The sequence below is a fragment of the Mesocricetus auratus genome, unplaced genomic scaffold, assembly GCF_017639785.1.
Source record: "Mesocricetus auratus isolate SY011 unplaced genomic scaffold, BCM_Maur_2.0 Super-Scaffold_100676, whole genome shotgun sequence".
In the NCBI taxonomy this organism is placed as follows: Eukaryota; Metazoa; Chordata; class Mammalia; order Rodentia; family Cricetidae; genus Mesocricetus; species Mesocricetus auratus.
The window spans coordinates 24,116,058-24,128,289 of NW_024429266.1; the positions used below are offsets into that span (position 1 = coordinate 24,116,058).

The 12,232-nt window shown below is 39.8% G+C and overlaps 1 protein-coding gene across 1 annotated transcript in view; it reads left to right on the plus strand.

The window, feature by feature from the left end:
* Window positions 1-12,232, plus strand: part of Pbx1 (PBX homeobox 1) — a 272,683-nt gene that overhangs the window by 228,401 nt on the left and 32,050 nt on the right. The window contains 2 exon segments of the mRNA XM_005071419.4: window positions 1,042-1,177; window positions 6,112-6,271. Of these exon segments, the coding sequence (XP_005071476.1) occupies window positions 1,042-1,177; window positions 6,112-6,271 (296 nt within the window).

Consider the following 12,232-nt stretch of genomic DNA (forward strand, 5'->3'; position numbering starts at 1 on the left):
GTCTTCTAAGAGACTATCCAGCTATCCACAGGCCTTAGTGGTAAGAAAGCAATAAAGTGATTCTCCCTTGAAATTTGTTCAATTAGCACTCTCTCTCTCTCTCTCTCTCTCTCTCTCTCTCTCTCTCTCTCTCTCTCTCTCTCTCTCTCTCTCTCTACTTCTCTCTCTCTCTCTCTCAAGCAGTAAAGTGCTTTTATGAAAAGAAAAATGGTCTTATTCCTTTTGGCAACCTGTGTATGAGGGAGAATTCTGTGAGCTTTTATTTTAACATTTAGCAGCTGTTCCTGCTGAAGAAATGCCCCCTCTCTCTAGTTGAGGGAGGTCAGACAGTCAGGGGGTTAATCTCAGTCAGTTTCTTACCTCTTCCCCAGATGGCTTTTTAAACTGTTGGATGCATCTGCATGGGGATAGAAAAGAGAGAAAATGATAACTTATTTTTAACTTATTTTTAACTCGGGGCTACAGATCCTTTGTGTAGCTGCCAGGAGACAGTGTGTATAGAAGGAAGAGACTGGGTTTGATGCCAGGCAGACCTGAACTATCTCCGCAGCATACCTGCTGAGTGACTTAGAATACCATGCCATTTTCGAATGGGAATCACCCCATCCACCTCACAAGTGAACAGTTTGAATTCCTTCCCATGAAGGAAAGGCTTGGAGTGCAACCCCTGAGCTTGAGATTTGTCCGGTGTCAAATGTTTTACTGAGTATGCCTTTTGTATGGTCCTTGTGCACTACTTAGGAGCATTTTACATTCAGTTGAAGAAGCCGATCCTTAGGGAGAGACCACCACAGTGACACAGGTGATACCTACCTGGTCCAGGATTCAAACCCAAGGTGGTTGAATGTACAGATATGCTTGGTTTTCTTCTCCAGTGTACGTGAACTACAGAAGTGTCATGCGTCGTGGTTCAGGCATCCAGTCCCTTTTGCAAATTTCCTTGAACTTACCCTTTCCCCAAAGATGCATCCTCCAGAAGTAGATCTTTCTCTGTTTATTTAACACAGCCTTTCTTATCCTTCTCCCTTTCTCCTTATGAAGGCGGAAGAGACGGAATTTCAACAAGCAAGCCACAGAAATTCTGAATGAATATTTCTATTCCCATCTCAGCAACCCTTACCCCAGTGAGGAAGCCAAAGAGGAGTTAGCCAAGAAATGTGGCATCACAGTCTCCCAGGTGAGTAACCTCTGGAAGGGCCAGCTTGTAGTCTGGCCTGATGGAGCCTCATGGCAAGGTAATGGAGGTTTTTATTGAACATTCAGGTTTTGTATGATCCACCAGTGAAAGCCTTAAAAGAACAAGGTAAGTTCGTAATGCTTGTGGAATGGTTTCCAGGTAAGTCGACAAGTCCAAAGGAAACCAACCAAAGGAAGAGAAAACGTAGGAAGAAGTGCAGGAAGAGGGATACACTCCCTCTGGGTGGGTGTCTTAGAGTTTCTGTTGCTGTGAAGAGACACCAGCACCACAGCAACTCTTATAAAGGAAAGCATTTAATTTGGGTTAGCTTACAGTTTCAAAGGTTTAGTCCATTGTCATCACAGTGGGAAGCATGGTGGGATGCAGGCAGACATAATGCTGGAGAGGTAGCTGAGAGTTCTACATCTTGATCTGTAGGCAACAGGAAGTGAACTATCTACTACAATGAATGTAGATTGAGCAAAGGAGATCTCAATGCCCACCCCCACAGTAATACATTTCCCCCTCCAAGGCCATACCCACTCTAACAATGCCACACCTCTTAATAGTAACACTCCCATTGAGGGTCATTTTCTTTCAAATCACCATAATGGATAATGTTTATTACATAGTGCCTGAACCTTCCATGCTGTTTCTTCCAACTTAGGCAATTCCTTGGCGTTTTCCTCCCAACCCAGGAACTTTAATAAGAGTCAGTGAATCAAATTGTTTGAATGAAAGGATTGCTAATGCTTTCTCTTGATGTTCTAACTCTACAACTACCAACTGATTGGGAGAAAGAATTTAGCATGCCACTCTGATTACATTGGAATGGTTTTCACAAAATGTCACTGAGTGTCCCTTTCCTCCATCATACGATAGCTGTAACAGGTGCCTACTGACTTGGAAACATATGTGATGAAAAAAATTATATAGCTGTAGAATCTCCAATGTTAATGTAAAAAGAAAAGCAAGTAGTATTATTGTCTCAGAATAAAAAAAAGCATAAGAAAAATAATATACTTCCCTAGATTTGAAAAGTAAACTTCCTTACAGTAGTGGCTGTCCTTGGAAAGATCCACTTAGGTAACACAGAATGCATATAGACCTTTTAACCCAGGCCTTTGGTGTATCTTCTATGACCTAGCTGAAGGTCATTTTCAGTATTAACAGAAAAGTAGGGCCCTGGTAGTCAAACTTAAGTAGCCTAGCCTAGTGTTTTTCTAGGGATGTTATCATTTCTGTCTAGATTGAGATCTCTTGTCTATAGAAGTCAGGGGCATATGGAAGATGATGGTCTTTGCTACTGGTGGAGTATCTGAGGAATGGTTTTAGGGCATGAACTATACCACTAAGTCACAGATCAGTAGGCTTTAGTCCTCTCCTTCAAAGGTAGAGTTAAACCATTCCATGGATTCCAGATTTCAAATTTATCTAGAAAGGAGGAAGAACACTTCTGGAGCCAATCGTGATCACAGCTAATGGTCCTGGCCTACTCTAGCAACCTCTACCTTCTTCATCATGGAAACTCAAGTGGTGAATACTTCGTTGGCCAAAAGAATTATTTATACACTATGTCTTTCTCTTTCTCCCACCTATCCTAAGGCCATACCTGTCTCTCTGTCTCTCTCTCTCTTTCTCTCATATTCATACACACACACACACACACACACACACACACACACACACACACACACCATCATCACCACTACCACTACCTCAATAACAATGACAATAGTCAGGCCAGTCTGTTCAATGTTGTCAAACAAATTCTGGTGGGAAACAACAAGATACCATTTGTAGAACAATAGGATGGGAGCTCGTTTTTTTTGGCAAGGGTCAATGTAGGATTCTTGGGAAATCACTATTACTTCTGAAGAGTTTTCATGATACCACTTACCTGTTGTGGCTTGTTGGAACATGTATATTAAAGTTGTGTCTGTTTCTCAGATCTAGTGAAGTATTAAGTTTCTTTATGAAGTGGAAGCTTAACAACCACCAGTTTTAGCATTAGACTCATGGGATCTATCTATCCATCCTTAGCTTCTTGGTACTATTATCCTAAGGCTTCCTCTCTTCCCCTGAGCCAGCCCTACTCCATCTTTTGAAGTCTACTCACTTCCTCTATTCTTAGCTTTCATCAGTACATGCTCCAGTCAGTGGGCCTTAATCATCCATTTTCAATCACAACTTCTTTTGACATGTACTAAAAAACTATTGGTTCCTCTCATGACTCCCAACAAAATTAGGCTCATATACCTAAATCCATGTGAAATGCTTCTAATGACTATCTTCTCCCTAGGGTCCCCAAAGGACCCTCCTTCCATGTGAGTGCTATTCAGAGTGTGGTGTAGTTGTTTTGTTTTGTTTTTCACTCTTTGGAGGCCCATCACCCAGCTCCCAAATAAATACATGAAGACTTATTCTCACTTATGAATGCCCAGCCTTAGCTTTGCTTTTCTTAAATTATCCATCTACCTTTTGGCTCTGAGCTTTTACCTTTCTCTATTATATATCTTTCTTTACTTCTTACTCCATGGCTGGCTGTGTGGCTGGCCCCTGGTATCCTTCTTTCCTCCTTTTCTAGCTTCTTCCTTTTCTTGTTCCTCTAATTATTCTCTCTGCCTGGCAACTCCACCTATCCCTCTCTTGCCTAGCTATTGGCACTTCAGCTCTTTATTAGACCAATCAGGTGTTTTAGCAAGGCAAAGTAACACAGATTTACAGATTTAAACAAAAGCAACATAAAAGAATGCAACACATCTTTGCATCATTAAACAAATATTCTGCAGCGTAAACAAATGCAACACATCTTCAACTAGTATTCCACAACAGTGTGGTCTTCAGGCAGTAGCAGCAGCAGCAGCAATAACACATCACCTGGGAGCTGTGAGACTCTTGAGTCTTATACCTGCCCTATATCCAAATCTTTGAGGATAGGTCCCAGAATCTGTTTTCATAAGCCATCTGTGAATACTTAAGTCTGAAAAGCACCATTCCACACACTCCCAGCTACAAATGTAACTCCATTTGAATATCCAGATGGGGCTTTTGTCCCGGAACACTAAACTCATGTATCTCACTTCCCACTGGATTTTGTCATGGATCTGCCCATAGGCTCTTGAAACATAACACACTTGAGATGTAAATCAAACCCTCCCCACAAAACCTATTATTCTTTCTGCTTTGCCTGACTCATGTTTACCACATCCATATGCTCCCTAGTGCTTGACACATATTAGGCCTTTAGTCTATGACAGTTGAGTATTAATTAATGAAACGCCGATTCTCCATATTATCTGAGATAGATGATGCCACTATGTAGACACTGTGGGGGAATGTCTGAGCCTACCAACACCTTCCCAGTCACATCTCTTCTCATGTGAACAGGAAATCTTTCCCACAATACATCCTTCACACACCTCTTTATTTCTTGTTTGTCCATACAAGACAGCATTGGACCTGGGTCATTTCCTTTCTTTCTGGAAGGTCCTCTTAAACTACCTTCATCTTTCCCTGTTTTTTTTCAGTTGATTTTGTAAAAACATGTCTACCTTTTTCTTCCTTCCCTGTTGCACACAGAAATCAATAAATAATGATAATTATGATTGATTCATATGAACAGTGAAACTTAGATCAGGAAAAATTTGAAATTCAAAGTGCAGTTCAATGTGGCATGGTCCTGAGTTGTTCTTAGGAGCACCCCTCCTCCTCTGGGTTGGCTCTGCTTTTCTTCATTTGAAACAAATAAAGCAGTCTATTATTGAATTTTTTTCTGTCTTGTTTACTGATATTGCACTGGTATAGCTTGGTTTTGTAATAAAGACTTGGCATTTCTGATATAGTATAAGCCATACAGGCCTTTGACTGCTAGCTAGCCTAATAAGATGTGTTAGCTTTGTAAATGCATTAAAAAATAAGTGTAATATTTTACCTTACAGTTTCTTTATCTGTCATTGCTGATGGGAGGTTGAGTGTGAGTTATCTATGAGGTGTATTTGTTAAATGTGTGATCAACTTGCTCATCCTCATCAGTTTTCATAGTTTGTTTTGTAATTAAATAAAAGCCACAATACTGTAATTCAAAATCACAAGGAAATATAGGGTATTATTAGATATTCCTCCCTGAGGCAGAACTTGTGGGGTGAACATCAATACATCCCCGACTCCTTTGTGGTAGAAGTCTTTGTATAAATGGTGAAGAATACCAACTTGAGCCAAGACATCTACTGTGAGCTACAGGAAGGAAATAAACGAACAAAAGAAAGTAAATTAGGTTTATTGTATTCATTGGCTTTAACATTTAAAAGCAGGAATTCAAAGTAACAATTAGTTGTATGCATCAGTTATTTTTTTTCTATACATAAGACCAAGCTTTGTACAAGATGGTGGGTGCCATTATATCCATAACGTGTATAGTACAATACAACAAAGAGTCAAAGTTCATATTAAGGTCATTGAATTTCTAAAAGTTTCAAATTAAATGAATGTGTGGAAGTACCCATATGTTGACATAGATTTATGTGGATATTTTAAAGGTTTGTGTATTTTGATTGTGCAATGTCAGCTTTAGCATTGCTTTAAAAAAGAACAAACACTTCTCCTAATATGCTTATTTAAATGTCATGAATTAGGAAATAAGCAAATTGAAAATACTTGTTCTAAATCGAGAGTCCTAGCTTCAGCAAGCAAATCTTCCATAGGAGAGTTGCTGTCACAGTGGTCTTGTGGGATTTTAGAGAACCCATATTAAATCATTGTTCTTTTTGAGAATCTTATTTTACTTCTGGACTTTAAATTAATATTACGAAAGTCACAAAGTAAGGTCAGAGTATTCCAGTTGTGAACCCAACACCACCCCATCCCTTCAGAGACCCCTCTGTTTCTCTGCAATCCAAATGCTAATTCTCTCATTTTCTCTCCTGCTGTTCTAGGTATCAAACTGGTTTGGAAATAAACGAATCCGGTACAAGAAGAACATAGGTAAATTTCAAGAGGAAGCCAATATTTATGCTGCCAAAACGGCTGTCACTGCCACCAATGTGTCAGCCCATGGAAGCCAAGCTAACTCGCCCTCCACTCCCAACTCAGCGGGTTAGTTTCTTCTTTCATTTGGGGGGATTGTTCTCCATTTGTACATTTGTTTTTCCAACTTTGAGATTTTATTTTAATTCTTACAGTTTTTGGTTCATTGATTTATACATCCAATTAGCATTTGTTGTTAGTGACACTTTTGGGTTCTTGTCATATCCAAAGGGCGATATGTTTATAAGATGGGACTATGTGTAAGTTTGTGTTGTAATGTATCTGTTTATCTTAAAATGGAGGTACACTGTTTGATTTTAATGAGTCCTCTAAACTCACAGATAAAACTTGATACTTGGAGATGATTCCTTTGGGTTCTCATATAATATTTTCATCCTCGTTTATCTTACTGTCCCCATAGTATAATGTCTGGGTCATCTGCTGGTATACATTCTGTGAAGGAGTGTTCACTCTTCTAACTAAGATCTCATTAGCCAGAGCCAGGCTGCAATATTTTCTAGGCGCTATTTAGAGATACTGTTCTCTATTGCTTTATTTTATTGGTTTTATTTATGTAAACTATGAGGAAAATCACAAGCTGTTGATTCAGACCTTCCAGACTCCAGGGTTCATATTATAATCTCAATCATGCACTCTAGTTCTAGGTTTTATTTTCACTAACATGCATTGTCCACTAAATTCAGACTTTAGACTGAAATAGAAGTACATTTTGGGAAATGTCTTGTGCTGTCATTTCTGTATTTCCATGATGCCAATAAAAAGTCAGTAATATATGAGGTATAACCTTTATGTTTGTGTGCTGTAGAAAATGTGGTGATACTTCTAGTGAAGGGGATAAAGGGAAAACAAACATTTCCTTTTGAAATATGTTTAGTACCAGAAGTCATCCTTCTACCTAACAGACAAAATGCATTTGGAATGTGGGGTGCTTTCTAAGTCTGATGATCCCAATAATATGCTAGCAAATCTCAATATGTGGAATCATAATATGGTTGCAAATCTGAGATTTCTATGAGTATATCACGACTTCAACCTCACTGTCTAGTTGTTCCCTAAAGAGGTTCTTCCTGCCGTAGGCTACCGTTGTAACTGGAGACCTATAGTACTCCACTCACTTTTTCTTCTGTGAGCATCACTAATTTGTGATCATGAGGTTCTCCAAGCCCCTGGACTATAACTACCAGGGCCTTCTTTTGTTTAATTGGAATCATTCATGAGAAGAACCCTTGGCTTTGTAAACATTGCCACCATAAGACACTGTTAAATTTGATCCAGTTTTATGTTTCTTGGGCATGTAGGTTGGCCTGCCCTGAAGAACACATTTGCTTTTGAAAGTTCCGTTGATTTTGTTGTTGTTGTTGTTGGCCTTTATTCTTCCTTGTCATGGCGTGATTGATAAAAGATCCAGGCTAACAGGTTCAATAGCCACCGTTTCCTCCTTCCCTATCGGGTCGATTATTAAAGATTTCATACCAAGCATCACAAGGTGAACTTCTCTGCTAGGCAGGCATTCTCACTTATCTCTGGAAGAAGTATAATTCTGTCAATATTAGCAAAAATGCACTCAACACTCCTGCAGAGGTTATCATAATGCAAAACAGATATCAAAATGACTTTATTCCCTGTCCCCGCTATATCTGCACCACAGATGGCTTAGCATGATTTATGACTAGTCCTTAGAAGGGCCCTGTGGGCTCCCTTCATTACTAAATCCATAACTATTTTTCTTTCCTAAAGCCCTTAAAAAGAGAAAAGTAAGCATTTTAACCCCCACTCTGTGTTTAAGAATTATGTTGGCTCTTATAGAATGTCAGTCTGATTACAGTTTTCTAAAGAATTTTCTGGTGGCTTAAACTTCATCTGACTATTCTGAGCACAAAGTACATTATTATGGAAAACTTGAGCTAAGCCTTCCAGTTGTGCCTAAGTTGTTGGAAATAATTTGCAGAGGAACCCTTTGAAATGTTCTCTTTCTAATATAGAGACCAAAGAAAACACTATTGTAGATGTGCAATAGCATGGAATTTTAAAAGATAAATGTCTTAACAGGAAAAGTTATAAATGGGCTATTCTGTATTTTCTACAGCTTTTAACAGCCTAAATCATGGCCTAAATTGGAGGATAAGTGCTTAAACTTTCACATAGTGTGTTTATTACATTGTGTGCTGGCTCTTTAGTAATTTCAAAGGAGAAATGGTAATGGAAAGAGATTGTAAATAAGAGGTTAATATATGAAAAGGTATTTTGGTAGAGTTTGAAGTCCCAGATTCTGGCACCCTGCACAGTTTTATATTCTCAACATGGAAATGGAAATTCTCCCAGAATCTTTGCTTAGTTTACATACTCATTTTCACTGCAAGAAAGACAGTACTGCAAATAAATCCTCTTCCCTCCCTTGGCTTTTGTGTGGGGGAATAGCCCTTCAGGGTGGTTAGCAAGACCTCACCTACATAGCCCTGTTTCTTCAGCAGACTTTGCCTCTTTTTCTGTAGCCTCACTTCATAAAAATTAGAGCTGGCTTGTGTGGAGGAATTTGCAAGTGTAGAGAGACTTTTCTCATACTTTATTGTGTCTTCCAGCAGAGGTGGGCAAAGCAGATGCAGCAGTGGGGAAGAATGACAGGAATCTAGTTGAGAGAGGGTGTGGGGAGAGGACCAACTGACATAACTGTAAAAACCTGGCCTATAACTCAGCTGGGGAAACCCCAAGTGATGAGCTCTCAATTTCCCGTGTTTCAAAAGATTATAAAAGCATGAACTGAAGACTCGGAAAAAGGCAGATGCTTTCTTAGAAGCAAGAATGGGACATGATTAAGCTTACATCTAGTAAGGTCTGTCCTCTCTACTCCCAGGTGACATGGAAGTCAGGCTAAATCGGACTGGTCACCTCATCCATGGGAAAGTTTTTTTTTAGACTACAGAAATTAAAACAGTATTTGCCAGGTAGTTGATTCTTAAGACACACACTGTACCTTTGTTGTGGGTCATTGATTCTCAATTAGGAGTCAGTATTTACCCCAGGAGACATTCACTAGTATCTGGAGATGGTTTCATTGTCATCATCTTACAGGGTGTTACTGACATGAATAGATAGAGATGAAGAGCCACTTAACCATCCCACAAGATATAAGATATTCCCCATAGCAAAGAATTGTTCAGCCTAAAGTGTCAGTAGTGCCAAGACTGGGAAACTGTGCTCTAGGTCTAGGTTTTATTATATTTTATTATTAAATTACCTGGGTATTATTGCATATTTGGGTTTTGTTTGTTTGTTTTGTTTTTCCAAACAAGGCTTAGACTCCTAAGGATCATCTGAAGTTAAAATACTATCTTCAGGAACTTGCCTTATGAAAATGGATGTTAACACATTTCCATGTCATAGTGTTTACCCAAGCAAATGAGTTAGAATCCTGGATGATCCTTTATTTCTTCTCTGTCTAATTAAGTGCAGATGTCACTCTGTACATACCCCAAGTATCTGTGTGTGTACACTTGCCTTCATTCCGAGGCCAAATCTAGAACTTTCTCACTGAAAAGCACATCTTGAATGACTTCTAGTTGTTGCTGATTAACCCAAAGCACCCTGCAGATAACGTGACTGGGTGTTCTCAGCAAATTGGGTAGCGCACAGCTGCTTTTTGGGAATTCCACAGCACTTCTAAGAAAGCCCATTCAATTTCTGTATGGGAAGTATGTACTTCTCAGAAGGCTCTCCATCCAATGATTCATTTTTCTAAGCCTTCAATGCTGGGTGAAGAACACATCCCCCCTACACATATATCTTGATACTTGCATAGACTTTCCTGTGGAATTAGACACACCTGTTCTTCTCATCACAGCCTCTAGATTCTCAACAGAGTCAGAAGCCATGACAGGGCTGTCATACATGGGTGAACAGAGACCATGAAATGCTGAAACAGCACAGCCAAGAGCACAAGGGACTATTTCTGCAATTACTGCTCTGATACAAATGCATGTGTACAAGAAGTACATTTGTATGCGCATATTTATCCCTGTGTATATTACACAGCCAGACATATTTACAATTTATCTATGCACATATATTTTTTTTAAATCATCTGTGTCAATTGCAGTGTATATCTTGTAAATGGCACACTCCATGTCTGAATGCTTCTATGGATGCAATGTTCCTTGGTATCAATGTAGCCCTTTGGGGATTTCTCCCATGGCATACTTTTGTGTATTGGTTCCTAGTAAATCTTTAGTCAGGCATATAGCATGTGTGATTTTTACATGGTGTCTGAGAGTGGGAGAGAAATAAAATATTCGGGCTTCAGACTCAGTATTCTGGCGCTAAGGAGTATGGGAAGTGTGATGACATGAGTATGGCTATTGTATAGGTTCTTGGTTCTGATGAGCACTGAACAAGACCCTTATATTACAATGGCTTTATTACTTAGGCTATGTCTCCATGGTTAAAAACTTTATCTGAGGGGGCTACAACTCATATGATGAAGGCTTGGTATGTGACACAAGCACAACAGTGGGATCTACGATACATGTTGCTTTTTACATAGTTGAGGAATATGGTTTCAAATATAATGTGTCATACTAATGGAAGGAAGTTACAGGCCAAATCTTCATCCCACTGACATAAATCACACATGGCGAGATTGTATTCCTATTTTACTAAGATCCAATGTTTCTAATTCCTTTTAGACAAACCATGTAGAGAAATATGTGCCAGATGAGACATAGTTCTTTTGTTAATATTTAAGTCCTCTCTCAACCATGATGATAGCATTCCCTTTGCTTGGAAAAGCAGGGATGAGAAGAGGGCTAGAGGCAGCATCAGTTTATGTAGAAATATAGATACAGTTTATTGTATGAATATACATACTCCTCAGAAGTAAGGAAAATGAAGATAGTTCTTAACTGGTGGTTATTCCCAGGATTACAAACACCTAGTTCCTCTAAATGGCTTTTGCTGCTGACATGTGATGACATGGTAGACAGTCATATATCAAGTGCTGTGACAGAGAGGAGAACTCATGTCTATTACGCGGCTGTTCTCCGGGGGAAAGGAAAGGCCTTCTCCCCTGCTTAGCTGTGGATAGACAGCTCCCTTACAGAGCTCAGGTCCCTGTCTTAGGAGAAGAGACAGGATGTATCAGACCAGACAAGAGAGAGACGTGACTCATTGCTGGGTGACTCCCCATTGGCAGTGGCTGTCAGAAGACTCTCAGGGCAGGAGCACAGGGATAGAAGTCACAGAGTGCAACTGACCTGGGTCCCTGAGGTCTCTCCTTTGCCAGGCTAATGTCATGTTTTTAACCAAACCTTGCACGTTGAGCTTCCTTTCCTATGCGCTGAACTGAACTGCACGATGACTTCAGAGCTCCCATTAGCTTCATAAGCCCTGGTGTTCAGGGTGGGCTTGGGCTAGGTTCACCCCATAGAAGCCTGTAGATGGAGGTGGAAGCCCATGCTAACGTCTCCTTCTGGAGGCCCACTTTAAAAATACTAGAAGCATTTCATGCATGCTTGAAAATTTTGGCCCAGTATTCTGCTTCATCTTTCTGTATTCTGGCAACTGATGGGAAGAATAGACCAGTCTCATATAACCTTGCAATCTTTGGGTTTTCCTGGACTGTTGCCACATAAAAAAGAAGTCTACCTTATTTCTAGAAACTAGAAATGTCTAGAAACTAGAGTGTCAATTGATCCCAGGAGATGTTGCCTCCATGCACACTCCTTCTGTGTGCTGCCCTGATGTGAGTCGATGGGTTCAGCAAAGCATATTTAGAATCCATAAAAGGTGTCCTGATGCTCCATTATGGCGGCAGAAATATCACTGGCCAACCCATATTGTTGACCATAGTTGCCATCTTATTGGCCTTCTGGCCAACCCTAGAGTATGAGAGGCACGAAGGAGAAATCCTACGTAGACTACATTAGAAGAATTCAGCTTTCCTCTCTCAGCTTCAAGTTGCTAGCAGAAAGCAATCTTATTGACAACTTTAGAAGGGGTCGCTTCATGTAACAGCAG